Source organism: Protopterus annectens, chromosome 1.part1, assembly GCF_019279795.1.
Source record: "Protopterus annectens isolate FY-2018-M chromosome 1.part1, PAN1.0, whole genome shotgun sequence".
Lineage (NCBI taxonomy): Eukaryota > Metazoa > Chordata > Ceratodontiformes > Protopteridae > Protopterus > Protopterus annectens.
This window is the reverse complement of record NC_056726.1, coordinates 1,007,359,113-1,007,378,419: the sequence shown is the minus strand read 5'-3', so window position 1 is coordinate 1,007,378,419 and position 19,307 is coordinate 1,007,359,113. Positions and strand designations below refer to the sequence as shown.

Here is a 19,307-nt window from a genome sequence, read left to right as displayed (position 1 = left end):
TGCCATAGTGTTTCTTTGCATTCCAAGATGTTGTTTAGATCCCCTCCCAAAGGCACTTCATTTACCTTCTCTACTACTGAGAATTCAAATTTTTTAAAATTTGAACAACCAACTGCATGTTTACCTAGTGAATTCAACATATCTTTCTTCTTGATAGCTAGATTATGTTCATATATTCTGCACTTCAAACTTCTCTTCATTCCAAGTCAGACTTTTCCTGGTTAACAAATGATAAATAAATATACTTAATAAATCAGACTATTGGACCCTGAATAATAAACATGTCACTGACTAATATATAATTGTAGATACTTTAGTGCACACATACACAGACTGCCAACTGCAGTATTCCATAGAGCTTGCTCACATATTCATACACATCAATTTACAGCTATATTTGATACAATGTACAATCAAATGTGCAGCTACATTTTTTTACATTCTTACATATATTGGCTATTGGCAGTCACACAGATTATTAGATACGCACTCACACATTATAAAAGGTACAGCATGCCAGTTAACAAAAACACACAGTTATACTGCAAAAGCATATAGAAATGTATACCTTTTAATAATCACACATATACATTTGCAGACTAACACACGCACACACGCGCACACACACAGACACACACACACACACACACACACACATATATACACACACACACACATTCTCACTTATGAAAATTTATAATTATTTAATTAGTACTTTCATATACTTGTAGACTACAAAGCACATGCATATTGGCACACACGCTCACATATAGACAGACAGACAGACACACACACACACACACACACACACACACACACACACACACACACACACACACACACACACACACACACACACACACACACACACACGCACACACACAGCACACACACAGCACACACACAGCACAGCTAACCGGACTACATTGGGATTTAGCCTTTCAAGTGGTTCATAGCTGCTTACTAGACTAAAGATCACAAAGGCCTTTTTAAGCCTTGCCATGCATTCCAAATCTCTGACAAGTTCTGGTACCCTTGATAAGTGTAAGCAGGGGCTTGGGAGATGAAACATTTACAATTGGGGGGTCTGAGAGATGAATCATTTACAGGCTGTCTGTGTCCATTACAGACATAGGTACCAAACCAGGGATGAATTTCCTGTTCTCCATCGAATTGTCTAAGTTACACATGAATGAGTTAGAGAGGAACTCTGTTTCACATGGATGGGGAGCCTGTTCCATAGAAGGGGTTGTCTTTGGCAATTATACCAGTCCCTCCAGCAGATCCTATTTATATCACAGGCAAGGTTTAAGTCTTTAGAATGTGTAATTCTGGTGTTATTTGCTTTGCACATATAAGCAGGATGTCCATCAGAGTGAGATCTGACAATGCCTTGTATGCCAGGCATAGATCTCCCTTCAACAGCCTGTAGGAGACAGAATGCAGGGATTAGGGCCATGAGGTGGTCTGCACAGGACATGTTACTTATACCCTATATTCGTTTAGTGAAGAACCTCTCTGGATGTTCCAGTTGTTGGATATGCCTGGTTAGGTACATAACAAAGTGGTCATTGTAATCAATAATAGGCCTGATGAATGCAGAATACAGTGGAATAATGACTTCCTTGGACATAGATGTCATACCTTTCTTTATAAGTTGCACAACATGGAATGATTTCCTCAATACTGTAGACATATGATGGTCAAAGGCTAGATTTCTGTATATGTGTATCCCCATGTCCCTGGCTATTGGGTCAAATCTAAGGGTGTGTGTTGTCAATACAATAGTTAGCAGGAATGGATGAATTCCCAAAGGATACTATTATGGATTTCTTGGCATTTAGTTTTAGGTCTTGACTCTGACACCAGTTGATTGTTTGTGTCAGCCCCTCCTGGAGAACATTTGTGTCTGTGAGGGATTCAATGACAGCTCCTAATTTGCCATCATCTGCAAATTTAGTCAGCCAGAGGCCACTGACATTGGCCTTGACTTCAGAGAAGGAAATGCCAAAAAGGAGTGGTCCCAGGACCAATCTCTGAGGGACTCCACTTGTGACTGGCCTCTTTGTAGAGTTGGACTCCCCAATTATAACTTCCTGGTTTCTGTCTGTGAGCCAGCTGGCTATCCATTGGGTGATATAATAGTTTATATCTAACCTCTTGAGTTTGCCAACAATGCCTGAGTGGGGTATTGTGTCAAATGTCTTGGCCAGGTCAAGATATGCAGTGTGAATGATTTTGCCCTCATCAATTGCTTTGGTGAGCTTCTCAAAGAAGTCCACCAGTTTGAGTAGGTATCACCTGCCCTTAACGAAACCAAATTGGGCTGGGTCCAGCTTCTGGAGATTTCATGTGTCATTATTTCCATGATAGTTCTTTCCAGAGCTTTGCATATGAGACTAGTGAGACTTATGGGTCTGTAGTTTCCAAGGTCTGTGGATGGCCCACCTTTGTGCAGAAGGATGACTGTTGCTGTTCTCCATTCATGAGGCACAAAGCCTTTTTGCAGACTACAGTTAAATAGCAATTCCAAAGGGCCTGATAGGCCATGTTTCATGCTATTGAGAAAGCATCCTGGGATATTGTCTGGGTCCGTTGATGTAGTGTTCTTGGCCTTAGATAGAGCATTAAGGAACTGTTTCCTAATTATAGCAGGGGGAATTATATCTGATGGTATTTTCTGAGGGAAGATTGAGGGGGAGAGTGGAGTATGGCTGGAGCTGAATTTGTTGGCCAGTAGGTTTGCTATCTAGTCTGTCTCAATATACTGTATGTGACTCCATTAAAAATGATCTCTGCACACAACTGTATATTGCCTTTGAGGGTGCAGACATACCTAAATAATGCTATGTAGTTGTCCTTGACCTGGGAGGCCAAATTTACCTCAAAATTGGTTTTGGTAGATTTTATTTGTTCTGTGAGCTATTTGTTTAGTTTGATGAGTGTGCATTTATCCTGCTAAGTACTGCACCTCCTAATTCTGTGCCATGATTTTCTTTCTGCTGTTATACAGCCTATTGATATTGTGATTCCACCAGGGTGGCTTGATATTTTTAGTTTTCTACTTCTTCCTGGTGGGTACAGCTACCTCTATGGGCTATTAATATACTTGTATAGGGTTTATGTGAACAGTTCTGCATAGGTAGCAGTGTTTTTAGGGTTTATGTGGGCTTGAAATTGTACCAGGTTATTATTTAATAGTAGGACGTTAGCCTTACAGTAGTTCCTGAACATTCCAGGGTTAGCTGGGGGTCCAGGTTTTATTTTTACTTCAAAGGAGACCATTTTGTGGTCTGACTGGTCATATATGATTACCAGTTAATAGTGGGGTAATTAAAGTTGCCCATGAATATGGTATTGGCTCATAACTCTCAACTATCCCTGATTTTCAGGAACATCTGATTTTGACTCAAATTTTAGCTCTGTCCCTCTTAATCCCTCCTAAAACTAGTGACTTTTGGAGGAAAGGTGGTGAATTACACTTAATAAATAATGACAATAATTAAGAGTTATAGACTTATTTTACTTCAGAAAATGAATAGTAATTCATATGCTCTGATTCTGTCAATGTTTCAAGTTAATAGCACTAATATTTTAAAAGTATCCCTGACTGCCCCTGATTTCTTTTGGATTTGACCCTGATTCTGTTGAAATGTTTCCCTGATTGGTTAAGAGTTATGGTACTGGGGTGGATGGTGTTTCCAATCAGTTTAAATACATGGTATGGGTTTCCTAAATCCTAGAATGGGACCTATAGCTTGCAAAGAAATAGTATGGGATTTTGCCTATGATGATTTGAACTTGGAGAAGCTCAAGGTATATATAGGTTCATAGGTAGGTAGTGGGCTATCTGCCCAAAGGCATATATTAGCCCAGCCATGTTGTGTGGTATTCACCTCCCCTTTGGTTAGTTCCCTAGGCCCTTGATCTAGCAGCTAGTACCCTTGGCCCCTATCTAGTAGAGCTGTTGGTATGATCCCTGGTGTGAACTTTCTGTTACCTATCCACTCGACAAGGTTCCTCTTGAACAGTGATAGTGAGGGGCTCTGTCTTATGTAGATCGGGACCTTGTTCCATAGCAAGGGAAGTCTTTGCGAAAGGAATCTATCCCTCCAGCATGTTCTATTCATTGTTGTGCTGAGGTTTATATCCCTACAGCGTGTAGCTCGAGTACATTTTGTTTTGCTAAGATGGAGCATGTTCAACAGTTCTGGGTTGGACATGGCTCTGTATGTTAGACAGAGATTGCCTCTGAGAAGGCGGTATGCAACAGAGAAAAGCCTTAGTTTTTTCAATCGTGCTGCATAGGGCAACTGTTTGAGGCCAGTAATCCTCTTAGTGAGGTACCTCTGTGGTCTCTCCAGCTGCTGGAGATGCCTGGCCAGGTACATTCCAATTGGTGCACTGTACTCAATAATGGGTCTGATGAGGGAAGAGTAAAGGGGCACCACTACATCCTTAGATCTTGATGCGAACCCTTTCATGATCAGATGGGTCACATAGAAGGATTTTCTAACCACCTTGGCAACATGGTTATCAAAGGAAAGCTGACTATCTACTTGGGTCCCTAGATCCCTTATTACTTCTGTGGTAGTTCACGGGTACTCTGTTTTTTCCAAAGGGGATTATTACGCATTTTTTAGCATTTAGCTTGAGACCATGGCTTTGACACCATGCATCAGTCTCATTAAGGCCCTTCTGGAGGATATCCATGTCAGCCGGAGACTTTATTATAGCACCCAGTTTGCAGTCATCCGCAAACTTGGTCAGCCACAGCCTTTCAGTGCTTGCCTGTACTTCTGAGAAGTATATGCCAAACAGGAGGGGCCCCAGGACAGAGCCCTGAGGCACACCGCTCATTACTGGTCTGGATTTGGACATAGATCCTGCTACTCTTACTTTGTGGGATCTGTCTGAGAGCCAGTTTGCGATCCATCTTGTGACGTAAGGGTTTATGCCCAGGTTGGTGAGTTTATCAATAATACTTGAATAGGGAATGGTGTCAAATGCTTTAGCAAGGTCAAGGTAAGCCGAGTGTACCTCCTTTCCCTTATCTATAGCCCGAGTAACTGTTTCAAAGAAGTCCACCACGTTCAGGAGGCATGATCTGCCCTTGACGAAGCCGAACTGTGTGGGGTCAAGTGTTTGGAGGTTCCCAATCTCTCCATTTATGAGTTCCATAATGATTCGCTCCATTGCCTTACAGATCAGACTGGTCAGGCTTATTCGTCGGTAGTTCCGAAGGTCGGTTGTGGGCCCACCCTTGTGCAGCGGAAGCATTGTTGCTGTGCGCCATTCTATGGGCACATATCCTGTCAAGAGGCTGAGGCTGAACAGGGTATTCAGATGCAGGGTTAATTCATTTTGGAGCTCACGTATGACACAGCCTGGGACACCATCTGGTCCCATGGAGGCAGTGTTTTTAGCTTTAGATAGAGCCTTATTAACCAACGTATCAGTAATAATTGGAGTTACACAATCCCCTGGAATGGTAAAAGGCCCTGTAGGTGGTGGTGGGGGGGAATTTGCACTGAACCTATCAGCCAAGATGTTGGCAATGTCAGAAGGGTCAGTGTATTTTGTTCCATTTTGTACTAGCTCAGAACAGACCTGAGCATTGCCATTTAGGTTTTTGACGTAACCATAGAAGGCCTTATGGTTATCCTTGGCATCCTTGGCAACTTTCTTTTCGAAATTGGCTTTAGTTGACTTGATGAGGGCCCTCAATTTCTTACTAATGATGATCAGAGATGATTTTTCTACTTGAGATTTGGCCTTTTTTTGTATTATTCTCCTCCTTTTATTGTATAGTTTGCTTATGGCTGGGGTCCACCAGACTGGTTTCTTCTTGCTTGAGGGAGTGATAACGGGTGTGGTACAATGGGCGCCCATATTTGTGATGACTAAATCCAATATGTTGTCCCCTCTAGTGGGAGAACATACCAGTTGTTCAAGGGCATGTGAATTTATAAATTCTATTATATTTATTTTTGATGTATATCAAGACACCACCACCTTTAGTCTCTGTCTGAATAGTAGCTTGTCTAAATATGTGGACGGCATTATAACCTGGCACTTTCAGTGTGCACTCAATGACTTTAAACCATGTCTCAGTGACAGCACAGACATCAGCATTCTCTAGGATGAAAAGCACCTCTACGGAGTGGAGTGCTTTATTTAGACTCCTAGCAGTGAGCAGCAACACTATTAGATTTTCTTAGTTTTGATTTGCTATTTCAGAAGTACTTTCAGTTTTGCATTGCCTAAAAAAGACACTATGAGACAGGGCAATGTTTTAGCTAATATTCAAAAGCCTAGAGGGGTGAGGTGCAGACCATCCCTGGCAAAGCAGCATGGTCAGTTGACAATCTACTTCCATGCTGACAAATATTGCACGCCCTTAGAATGAAACCAGAAGCTAAGCCAACTATTAAAGTCAGTCATCTTTTGTTCTTATTGTGACATCATCCTTGGAGAAGGTAAAATGCTCATATCAGCCTGGGACACATATTCCAAGAGCTCCATGATGTCTCTCTTCATATAGTCTAGGAAGGTACACCTCAGGTCATTTACACCCACATGGACTATGACTGAGTTATACTGGTACTTGTAGTTCAGTGACCTGAGTGTGTGCATAATGTGGTGAATCCTGGCCCTGATAAGCAACTGACCATGACTTTCTCCTTACTCAGTATGGTGAGAGGGACATCAGTGTGTCTCATAGTTGAGTCTCCAATGACCAGAATGTTGGATTGTATGGCGGTTTGCCTTACGGGCTTACAAGTAGAGGCTCCATGAGATGCATCTGTATGTGTTGATGTGGGTGTTGTTTCAAAATAGTACATTTGGGGCTCCTGAAGGTATTTATTATGTCTACTTCATCTAGGAGGTCTTTGGGGTTTAAGAAGGTTACAGTTAAGTGCCTCAGCATATGTGGGTGTATGCGCCTGCTTTGAATTGTGTGTGATGGCTGCAGAGTGTGTACTATTGACAACCTGATTGACATTAGGAGTAGTTTTATGTGAGAGCGTTGCCTCCAGTGACATTGTGTACATACATCTCAAAGTCAAAGTAAACTTTACTTTCATTCAGAAATCACACAAGTGCAAAACCTGAACGAAAGTCTGTGACTCCAGACTCAATGTGCAGACAACATATACACTATTTTCACAGACATTTACACATATAACGCCTAGCTATTACATCACAGACATGCAGGTAGAAAGACTAATATTGCATATAATTAGAAACACATTTTACACTTTTCGAAGTGAACACTTACTTGCACGAGACTTCAGTATTGCACAGGTACTTGGTTAAGACATTGCATTGATCCTTGCACAGAAAGATACATTTGAGTATTGCACTGTAAACATTAAAGTATTGCACTATGGCTAATTTTCAAATTTGCATGTATTGCACTGAAGGAAGAGATATTTTACTGCACTGCTCCTGCCCTAGATGGCCTATAAGCAACAGTTATGGTGAATATTGCACTAAGTATTAGGTGAGACTGGTAAGCAGGTTCTTGCACAATTTGAGACAGTTTTTATTGACCCAGTTGGACATCATGGAGTGTAATGATTATTAGAGTTCAGCAGCCTGATGACATTAGGGAAAAAGCTGTTCCTGAATGTCGTAGTTCTGCAACATATGCTTTGGAAGCACTTTCTGGATGAAAGAAAAGATGAAGGAACAGTCTGTAACCAGGGTGAGTGCAGTCTTTAATTATTCCTCTGGCCTTGCTGAGACATCTGGATAAGTCATGGGTCGATGGTAAGGTTCATAGGTTCATAGATTAGTACTATGCTAACTGCCCATGGGAACCATTTTAAGCCTAGCCAATTGCCCCATGTAAGAATCAAACCCTGCACCTTGCGTCTCTAAGGTAAAGACCTTACCCATTATACCAACCTCCCAACCCCTTATACCAACCTCCCAACCTCTCTTGATGATCCTCTTGGCTGTCTTCACCACTCTTTGGAGGGATTTGCCCTCAGAGGTAGAACAGCTTCCATACCATGTTGCAAGGTTGTTCGTCAGGATGCTTTCTATAGTACCTTTGTAGTATCTCTCACATACCATATCAGTTTCTTTGAGAATTAACTGGTCGTCAGTAAACATGAGACAATTTCTGCAAGCTGATAATAGAGATAGTGGGAAAATTCATATCCATGGCAACAGACCCTTTTTATTGATTAGACAGTTGGAGTGAGAATATAAAGTAATGTCAGGAGTATCTGGTTTTCAACTCAGGGAGCAGTGCTTGCCATTGCAAACTCGTTATTCTGTATGCAACTAGATATTAGTGAAAATTCAATGGTGCCTTTACAGGAAAATGTCACCTGAAGGTGTCTGCTTCTCCACAGGGCATTGCCAAACAGTTGAACGGAAACTCATTAATAGACCCTGATGATTTATGGATTAAGTATTTAGGCAGATCTTCTGAAGTCAGAAGGAAATCAAGCAGTACTTACTGAAAAGAAAGAATTAGTTTGACAAGAATGATGAAAAGAGGGGTGTCAACTGAATGGCTACTGCCTGACTACTACTTCATTCTGCTGGGATACAATGCTCCGTTGCTTCTTCTTTCACCAGAAGCAAAACATCAGCACCAATCCAAAGATAAGAAGCAGGTCACAGCCTGCTTGGTGATCCACAGTCTTGTCCCAGATGATGCAATGGTCTATAGGCTTGTTGTAGCCTTTTCCTGGTAGATGCATTGAATACCAGACCAATCAGGAACGTCAAGCACAGACACTTGCTGCCCAACCGGAAACAGTCATGAATCAATGCATTCTGCTCCTTCTCTCACCAGGATAAATATATAAGGACAAATTCCAAGCTGGCACCTATGAAGCAGTTGTTAGGCTTTCCAGTGATCAGCAGTGCCCAGGAAATAATGTCCCTATGCTCCTTCTCTCACCAGGGGAAAAACAGAAGCACTAATTCCAAGATGACTACTGAGAGGAAAAATGTGGGCTCTCCAATAATTGGTGGTTATGGAGTAGGTGTTGCAGATTTTAAAGGTTAGATGGAAAAAATGGGTTAATATCCTAAGAGCTGTAGTGTGCACACAACAGTTAGATATGAAAGGTGGGGGTAACTTATACTTTAGCTATCTAAGTGGGCAGCCACTAGTTTTAAAAGAGCAAGATAGATTGGAAAGGGTGGGCACTTTGTATTCTAGTTCTATGGAATACAGTGGGATGGCCAATAAATGTAAATAGTTGAAGGGAAGTGATTTCACAAAATGATAATTTTGTGCTTACTCACAACAGCCAATGAAAGAGGAGAGGGAAGGAGATATGCCGCAAATTAACATAAGGAGCAGGCATCTAGAAAGACAGTTGAGTTTAAAAACACACCACCACCTCAGTGGGAGAGTGGGGAAAATTCTGTGTGACTCACAAGAGAGTCTCTTTCATAGTTTAAATATGCAGTTAAAAGCAGAATACAAGTAAAACACAGTGTAAAGAAATCACATATACAAAATAGAAGCAACCAATGAAACAATACAAAATATAAGAAAGCATAAACAAACAAACTAATCTTTCCCTCACAGCAAATTGTGTCAGTCTGGGTGAGCTTAACCAGTAAAGCTTTATTTCTTACAACTGACCCACCCAAAAATAACTGTAGAATGATCATTCATGAAGACATCAGCTATTTTCTCTGGTGTATGAGAAGAATGTCTACCTAATGTTATGGCCCTTGCTGAATAGAAAATTAAGAGTCGACCAAACAAGGTGGGACAGTCACATCCAACTTTCTTACTAGGAGGGTAGAAATGTCATTGTTTAATTAACTGGCATTTTGTTAGATCTTCATCCTGGGGCAATAAAGAGATGAGGAATGCTATCCAATAGGCTAACTACAGATTATCTAAGCCACCCCTCCACCTCCCTAGAATGACTAGTATGATCATTTATGGCAACAGGCCTTAAATGTGAACACAGTAATACCAGTGTGATGGATTCAAACAGGTGAATGGAAGGAGACTATCTGGGAAAAGTTGGGAAAAAAGTTGTAGATATGAATGTATGGGCTACTAACCAACAAACTTATTTTTCTCCCTCACAGGATGAGCATTTTGATGGATTTCAAGACTCCATAAATGGGAACTTTTCTACACTAAGCCATCCAGACAAACCTGTATCACATGACTTCTGATTGCTAAGTGCCACCACCTAACGGCCAGCTGAAACTTTTCTACATTTAGTATATATTGTGGGCTTAGAGGAGAGAGGAACCACGTCACCACGGGAGGCAGCGGGTTCCCATTTCCCCTTCGACCACTGGGCAATGGGCGCTGCTCGGATCAAGCGTCGGTTTAGTGCCAGTATTCAGCACCCTGACGAGGAAGAGGAAATGAAGTTGGCTACATCCGCCCACCCTAGCGCCTACCGAAATGGAAAAGTGCACTCCAAAACTTCCCGGAGGCGCTGTCGCTTTGTGAAGAAGGATGGACATTGTAATGTGCAGTTCACTAACATGAGTGAAAAGAGTCAGCGGTACTTGACGGACATGTTCACCACCTGCGTAGACATACGGTGGCGCTGGATGTTTCTCATCTTCTCATTATCTTTCCTTGTTTCTTGGCTGTTGTTTGGCTTCATTTTCTGGCTGATTGCATCCATGCATGGAGATCTTGCCCGGATTGGTATAGAAGGAGGACCAGAGCCCTGCTTCCACCAGGTGAACAGTTTCATGGCTGCATTCTTATTCTCTCTGGAGACACAGACTTCCATTGGCTATGGCTTCCGCAGTGTGACTGAGGAGTGTCCATTGGCAATCTTGGCAGTGGTGCTGCAATGCATCGTGGGATGTATCATCGATGCCTTCATTATTGGGGCTATCATGGCTAAGATTGCAAAGCCCAAGAAGCGCAATGAGACACTGATGTTTAGTGAGAATGCGGTCATTGCCATGCGAGACAGAAAGCTATGTATGATGTGGCGTGTGGGAAATCTTCGGAAGAGCCACCTAGTAGAGGCACATGTGCGTGCTCAGCTGCTAAAGGTAATTATAAAAAGTAAATGACTTTGAAACAATAAAACAATGTTTTCTTGTGTACATTATTCATTCATATATACACAAGGGAGAAGTAGTGAATAATCAACTCTTTTTCTTTAAAATGTGTTACTAAAATTATTAGATAAAACACGATGTGGATTATTAGGTAATTTTTTTACACCTCATATGGAAGTGTCATGAGGTACATTGCATGATTTAGTCATAAGAAAAGTCAGTAAAGTCCCTTAATCCATGTTTTGGAATGCTATTTTGTAACTGCATTATAAGTGGCATTTCTCAGATGTGACTTAGAAAGCATTTACCATGGTCATTGTGACCAGTTTTGACTGGAGAGACTACAGTATTTCACAGCATTCTGTTTTATTGCATATGTTAACATGGAGGGTCTTTTATCTTAGGTTGAATGACATTCTACTAACCTTTCCACCTAACTTTCCTCTTGGATCATCCCACGGTTAGGCCTCTTTCCTGAACCACTACAGTCTTGTGTTTCTATGGTCAGCAGAGCTGGACATTCAGCCTGATTCCTTGCTCTTTTCTTCTTACCGTTACTGTCCTTCAAAGTTAGCAATTGTTTTGAATAAGTATAAATCGTAGAAAGCTAAGGTATTATCAGCAAGACTGTGTAGATCCATGTGATGGTATCTGGTTGGAGTGGTGTGTTGCCTAGACGGTTGGATGAGGAAATGTTTTGTTTACCAAAAAAAAGTATACTATATCCTTACACACTTAATTTGACATTGTTGTCCTTGCACAAATTGTTAATGTGGTATAACCAGTGTTTAAGCATTTGTGAGTCAGTGAGAAGTCAAATACCAACACCCCGTTCCAGTTTACATTCATTCTGCATACTTAGGTAACCATAAGCCAGAACTGTCAGCCTGAATATCTGAGAAGTAGATGCAAAATAGGAACGAGTTTAGTACTGAGCCTTGTAGTGTACCAGTTGTATTTTTTTTTCTTTCAGATATGGCAACAATCAGTTAGGTATCTACCACATGACATATGGACTTAGATTCAGATTTACAAGTGTGTCAGAAATGCCTACATGGAGAATTGTGCCAAAGGCCTTGGGCATGTCCAGATAAGCAGTACATACTGCATAGTCACTATCTACTACTTTGGTGACCACCACTACTTTGGTAACATTTTTAAAGAATTTGAGGAGTTAAAGAGACAGCACCTGCCTTTGAGGGTTCCTGGTTAAGACATTTTCAATGACTGGATTAAAGGGGTTTAAATTAATATGCTCGACAGCTGTGCATATGAGGCTAGTGAAACTTTTGTTTCTTTCGGCTTTTCCCGGTTAGGGGTCACCACAGCGGAACTCCGGTCTGCTAATGTTTGGCAGTAGACTTTCACATGTGAGGCTAGTGAAACTAATGGGCCTAAAATTACTAGGGTCCATGGTTTGGCCATTCTTGTGTAACAGCACTACAATGGCTGTTTTCTAGGCTTCGGGAATGTAGCAGTGGACAGGCTTAGATTATATTTAGTACTTAACATTTTGAGAGGGCTGAGATAACTCGTTCCATAATAATTAAAGGGGTGACTGAGACTGAGGAATCTGGGATTGCTATAACTGTGGGTACAGTACAATTTTCACTAAATTTGTCAGTTAGCATATTAACTGTTTCCTACGGGTCAATGTAGGAAGTATTATTGTGGACTACATCCAAACATTGCTGTGTGCTTGTTCCTATTCTCCTAACATAGTTAAACAAAAAGATGTGTAATTTTTGGTTTCACTGTCTGCTATTTCAGGTTCACATTCAACTTCTTAATGATTCCATTAAGCTCCTAACTAGTTTGTTCATAGTTTAGTACTAGGCTAACTGCCCTTGTGGACCATTTTAAGCCTAGCCAATTACCCCATGTGAAAATCAAACCTTGCACCTTGTGGCTGTAAGGCAAACACCTTAACCATTATGCCTAGCTCATAAACTTGGTAGACTGAGACTTTTAAGAACCATTCTGTTTTCTTTATACAAACTAGTAACCAGCATGATACTTATAAAGCACAACACCGAAAAGCAGTACAGCAGCCGTCGTGGAAACACTATAAATATTTATTCGACTGAGCGCTTTCATCTGATTATATTAGACTTCCTCAGAATCGAAAAACACGTGTCCACAACCAATTCATATATCTTTTCCAAGTAATTACATGACATATTAAAACCAGTCCCATAAAACAAACAATTATAAATTAAAATAAGACAAATAAAATAATCGCCTCCTCATTAATCTTCCTAAATATACGTGCACACCTAGAATTTTATATTCAAACAATGTGGGACCATAATCTTAAAATACTGCCTATAGATACATGATCTTTCAAACCTGGAAAGATTGTGGCATTTAACTTTAATTGCCATCACAGTTCACAAGCTTCTATCAAATCCTACCAGGGCCCTCCTCTTCTATTCTTGTGAATCATATAGCTTCATAGGTGTGTACTAGACTACTGGCCCTGGGGCCTTTACAAGTCTAGCCCATAGGATTATCCTGGCATCGTGCCACTTGATGTCAGTTCCCAGTGCCTCTATCGAGTAGAGCCACTGGAGTGATCTCCGGGGTGAATTTTCTATTTCCCATCCACTCATCAAGATTTCTCTTGAAGAGGGCCAGTGAGGTGCTCTGTTTGACATGTATGGGAAGTCTATTCCATACCATGGGCAATCTCTGGGTTATGAACCTGTCCCTCCAGAATGTTCTTTTGATTGTGGTAATGAGGTTGAGGTCTCTGGAGCGTGTGGTGTGGAGGGATTGGGATTTTTTTAGATGTAGCATTTCTAACAGAGCTGGATCAGAAATGGCTTTGTAAGTCAAGCAGAGATTGCCTGTAAGTAGACGATATGAGACAGAGAATAGTTGGAGTCTTTTGAGTTTGTCCATATAGGACAACCATTTAAGGCTGAGGATAATCTTTGTGAGGTACTTTTGCAGCCTCTCCAGTTGTTGCAGTTGTCTAGTAAGGTACATGCTAAATGGGGCATTGTACTCGATGATTGGCCTAATGAGGGAAGAGTAGAAGGAGACAATGACCTCTTTCTTCCTGGATGCAAAACCGTTAGTAATGAGATGTGCCACATAGAAGGATTTTCTGACCACAGTGGCAATGCGGTGGTCAAAAGAGAGGTTGCTGTCAACCTGTGTTCCCAGATCTCTTATAACGCTTTCTGTGTTCAGTGGACTACCATAGATGTGGAACTGAGTTTTTCCCAAAGGAGCTTAAGGCCATGGTTCTGACACCAGTCTTTGCTATCAGTGAGGCCTTTCTGTAGGATGTCAACATCACTTGGGGAGTTAATAATGGCTCCCAACTTGCAATCATCTGTGAACTTTGTCAGCCAGAGTCCCTTCATGTTGGCCTGGACTTCAGAGAAGTAGATACCAAACAAAAGAGGACCCAGGACCGAACCCTGTGGGACTCCACTCATGACTAGTCAGCAGGCTGACTTGGAGTCAGGTACTTTCACACTGTGGGTTCTGTCTGTGAGCCAGATTGCAACCCACCTAGTGATATAGGGGTTGATGCCTAGCTTAGTGAGTTTTTCTATGATTCCTGAGTGGGGAATGGTATCAAAGACCTTGGCCAGATCAAGGTAGGCTGTATGAACCACCTAGCCCTCATCCACAGCTGTGGTGACTGACTCAAAGAAGTCGACCAGGTTGAGCAGGCATGATCTACCTTTCACAAAACCAAACTGTGTGGGATCTGGAGTTTGGAAATTCCCTATATCCTTGTTTATTAGGTCCATGATGATGCATTCCATAGCTTTGCATATCAGACTCGTCAGGCTAATGGGGCGATAGTTCCCAGGGTTTGTAGTTGCTCCTCCTTTGTGGAAAGGGATGACTGTAGCAGTGTGCCATTCTGTGGGGACAAAGCCTGAGGTGAGGCTGTGATTGAACAGGGCACACAGGTGAGGTGCCAGTTCACTCTGTAGTTCATATAGAACACAGCCAAGGATACTGTCAGGTCCCATAGAAGCTGTTTTCTTCTGGACAGTGCTGTTTTAACCTGTGCAGCAGTAATACTGGGTGCCTGGCAATCTACTGGTATTGTGATTGTTCCTTTGGGGAGGGGGTAAAGTTGGCACTGAATGTGTTGGTCAGTATACTGGCAACATCTGTTGACTCGGTATAGGAGGTACCTTTGTGCAGTAGCTCAGAGCAAATCTGGCTATTGCCATGGAGATTCTTTACATAACTATAGAAGGCCTTGTTGTTGTCTTTACTATCTGCTGCAATTCTGTTTTCATAGCTAGCTTTAGAGGATTTGATGAGGGATCTCAACTTTTTGTTGAGGCTGATAAGGGAGTTTTTCCACTCTTGGGACTTCACCTTATTCCGCATCAGTTTCTTCCTTCTGTTGTAGAGTTTGTTTATAGCAGGGGACTATCAGATTGGCTTCCTTTTTTTGGAGGAGAGTGTCTTGGTTCTACAAGGTTCTATTATATTATCTATAACAAAAAACTTAAATTGATGATCCTGAAACTGTAAAATATGTTTATATAGTGAGGTATTTTTATTTTTATTATCCAAAAAATGTTCATAAATTCGATCCCTAAAACGTCTTTTTGTTTTTCCTATATAAAATCCCATGCAATGCTGGCATACAGCTACATAAATCACCCTCATGGAATTACATGTATAATGTTCCTTAACAAATATTGTATCCTTATTAATGGCCACCTTACTATTTTCAAATATGTGTTTACATTGGGGGCAAAAAACACATTTATAGGTCCCTTCCCTCTTTTTACTAATGTTTAAAATAGCTCTATCTACTTTATCAAAAAGATCTTTAAAAGACCTCCCTTTTTGAAAAACAATAACAGGAACTTCCTCTAAAATATCTGTAAGCTTGTTAAAGCAAGAAGAAAAACTCCAATTTTTCTTTAAAATCCAAACGATGTCTGAATGGGCACCAGTATAAGTAGTAACAAATGATTTAGAGAAATCTTTCACCATTGTTTCCTTCTTACCCAACCTTAAAGGGTGGGAGTTGTACCTTCACAACGGTACATAGAATCACTCTTTTCTTTTTGCGCTGACTCCCCTAATGATGTCTTGAACTAGTGTTTCTGAATAACCCCTTGACATAAACATTTGTTTTAACTTGAGGATTTCAACTCCAAATTATTTTTCTTCTGAAAGCATTCCGGCCAACCTCACAACCACCCCTTTTACTACCATTTTTCTGGTGTTAAGGGTGGCAATAAGAGTAATGCAATAAAGTGTTAGAATAAGTGGGCTTCCTACAAATGTTACTAGTTAACCTTTGCCCACTAGAATCAATTCCAGTTACCACATTTAAATAATGTATATGGGTGTTGTGATAAAAAAAAAGTAAACTTAAAAAAGGGAGTAGTCATATTTAAGTAAAATATACTTTTTTTCTTTTATATAGTTCCTTTATGTGGACATTCTACCTCAGAGGTTTCTTTTAAAGCTCTCATAGGTTCATAGGTTCATAGGTTCATACTAGGCTATCTGCCCGAGGGCATTTACAAGCCTAGCCCATAGTTTTGTGGCTTACACCACCCCTTTAGTATGGGGAACTATACCCATTATTTTGCTGTGCCTCTGTCGAGCAGTGACACTGAGGTAATCCCAGGGGTATATCTGCGATCTCCCATCCATTGGTCAAGATTTCTCTTGAACAAGGCCAGCGAGGTGCTCTGCCTCACATATACCGGGATTTTGTTCCACAGCATAGGGAGTCTTTGGGTGATGAATCTATCCCTCCAGCACGTCCTATTAATAGCCGTGTCGAGGTTTAAGTCTCCCGCCCTTGTGGCTCTGACTGATCTAGATATTTTGAGGTGAAGCATATTCATCAAATCTGGGTTTGACATGGCCTTGTATGTCAGGCAAAGGTCACCTCTGAGCAAGCGGTGGCGACTGAATAGAGCTGGAGTTCTTTCAGTCGGGCAGCATAGGACAGATTTTTGAGACCCTTTATCCTTTTGGTGAGGAACTTTTGTGGCCTCTCCAGCTGCTGCAAGTGTCGGGTCAGATACATTCCGAATGGGGCATTGTACTCAATCATTGGTCTGATGAGTGATGAGTATAGGGAGACTATGACCTCCCTTGATCTAGATGTGAATCCCTTCATGATAAGGTGGGCAATGTAGAAGGTCTTCCTAACTACTTTAGCTACATGGGTGTCGAATGATAGGCTACTGTCAACCTGGGTCCCCAGGTCCCTGATAACTTCTTCTGTGCTCAGTGGATTGCCACCTATATGGTAGCTAGGGGTAACCTTGTTTTCCCGAAGGGTATGACTATGCATTTTTTGGCATTTAACTTTAGGCCATGGCTCTGGCACCAGTTATCCGTTTCTGTGAGGCCCTTCTGAAGGATATCTGTGTCAGATGTGCTTTTGACTATGGCCCAGTTTGCAGTCATCTGCAAACTTTGTCAGCTCATAACCCTCCTGTGTTTGCTTGTACTTGGAAAAGTAGATGCCAAACAAGAGTGGGCCCAGGACTGAGCCCTGTGGGACACCACTTGTGACAGGCTTTGAGTCTGACATGGCGCCAGCAACTCTGACCCTGTGGGTTCTGTCACTCAGCCAGTTTGCAACCCATCTTGTGATGTATGGGTTAACATTTAAGCTGATGAGTTTTTCAATGATACCCGAGTGGGGTATTGTATCGAAGGCCTTAGCCAGATCGAGGTAGGCTGTATGAACTGCCTTTCCCTCGTCAATGGCTTTGGTGACTGTTTCGAAAAAGTCAACCAAGTTTAAAAGGCATGATCTGCCTTTGACAAAGCCAAACTGGGTTGGATCCAAAGTCTGCAAATTCCCTATGTCTTTATTTATGAGGTCCATTATGATCCTCTCCATGGCTTTGCAGATAAGGCTTGTCAAGCTAATGGGCCGGTAATTTCCAGGGTCGGTGGAGGCACCGCCTTTGTGAAGTGGGACCACAGTTGCAGTCGCCACTCACTGGAGTGCATCCAGAGGTGAGACTATGATTGAACAGCTGTACTAGCTGTGGGTTTAATTCCTCGTTGAGTTCGTGGAGCACACAGCCAGGGACACCATCAGGTCCCATGGATGCTGTGTTTTTTGCTTTGGAGAGAGCAGTTCTCACTTGGGCGTTAGAGATGTTTGGGGGGCTGCAATCGTTTGGTATAGATATCTCTCCTTTTGGGGGGGAGGGGGGGAGAAGTTTGCACTTCATTTCATTATATATGAATACCTTATCAATACAGCTATTTAGGTGGGGGATATACTTTAGAGACATAAGCAAACAATTTAGCTTTGGAATCTGTAGAAGAATGAGGATTTTACATATGAATTTATTTAGGTCATCAAGTAGCTGAGGGTTTACTTTTCAGAAGTCCCTAAACACAGAGGCATTTACGGGTCTATATCACTTCATCGAAACACCAATTCAGTGAATCAGGAAAAAGGTACCAGCACTTCAAAAACCAATAATACAATAAACAAGTGCCAGGAAACGTTGTAACTCGGTCCAAGCAGTTTATTCCACAAACTTTTAAAATCACATAAAATGTTGAAGCAAACAATAACTTGTATTAACGCTCTTACAACAACAGTTCAGTATGCGTTTTCGTCCTTGTACATAGGACTTTATCAGACAAGTCACATTAATTAATTAAGACCTTTAAATAGTGAATCAAATCAATTTACTTATATAAATTATCCATAGACCTTTCATTATTGTTGTTTCAAACCAACCTATCATAGTACATCAATTCATTCAATACATCAGTCTATGGATAATTTATATAAGTAAATTGATTTGATTCACTATTTAAAGGTCTTAATTAATTAATGTGACTTGTCTGATGAAGTCCTACGTACAAGGACGAAAACGCATACTGAACTGTTGTTGTAAGAGCGTTAATACAAGTTATCGTTTGCTTCAACATTTTATGTGATTTTAAAAGTTTGTGGAATAAACTGCTTGGACCGAGTTACAACGTTTCCTGGCACTTGTTTATTGTATTATTACCAATTCAGTGAATACCTATTCATCCACTGCTATTCAGTGAACTACCCTTTTATCAATGATCAAATGAGCTAATGTTTTCCCAGGGCACTAATTTAGTAGGCCAAAATACCGAGCGATGCACACCACAGTATAACAAACCCACCAAAGTGGAAGGCTATGCCCCCACACCTCCCTAATTATATATACTAACTCTGAGATCACATTACAGTGGGGTAAAGGCAAATTTTTACATGTTGGCCAACTAACTCAGTGCCCTGGGAAAAAAAGTTT

At 41.3% G+C, this 19,307-nt stretch overlaps 1 protein-coding gene across 1 annotated transcript in view; it reads left to right on the top strand.

Annotated features, from left to right (window-relative positions):
- The window catches only part of LOC122808679 (inward rectifier potassium channel 2-like), a 284,410-nt gene that overhangs the window by 186,943 nt on the left and 78,160 nt on the right, over positions 1 to 19,307 (top strand). Inside the window, exon 2 of the mRNA XM_044079662.1 lies at positions 10,084 to 11,022. Within this exon, the coding sequence (XP_043935597.1) occupies positions 10,306 to 11,022 (717 nt within the window). The 5' untranslated portion in view covers positions 10,084 to 10,305. The remainder of the gene's footprint in view (positions 1 to 10,083; positions 11,023 to 19,307) is intronic.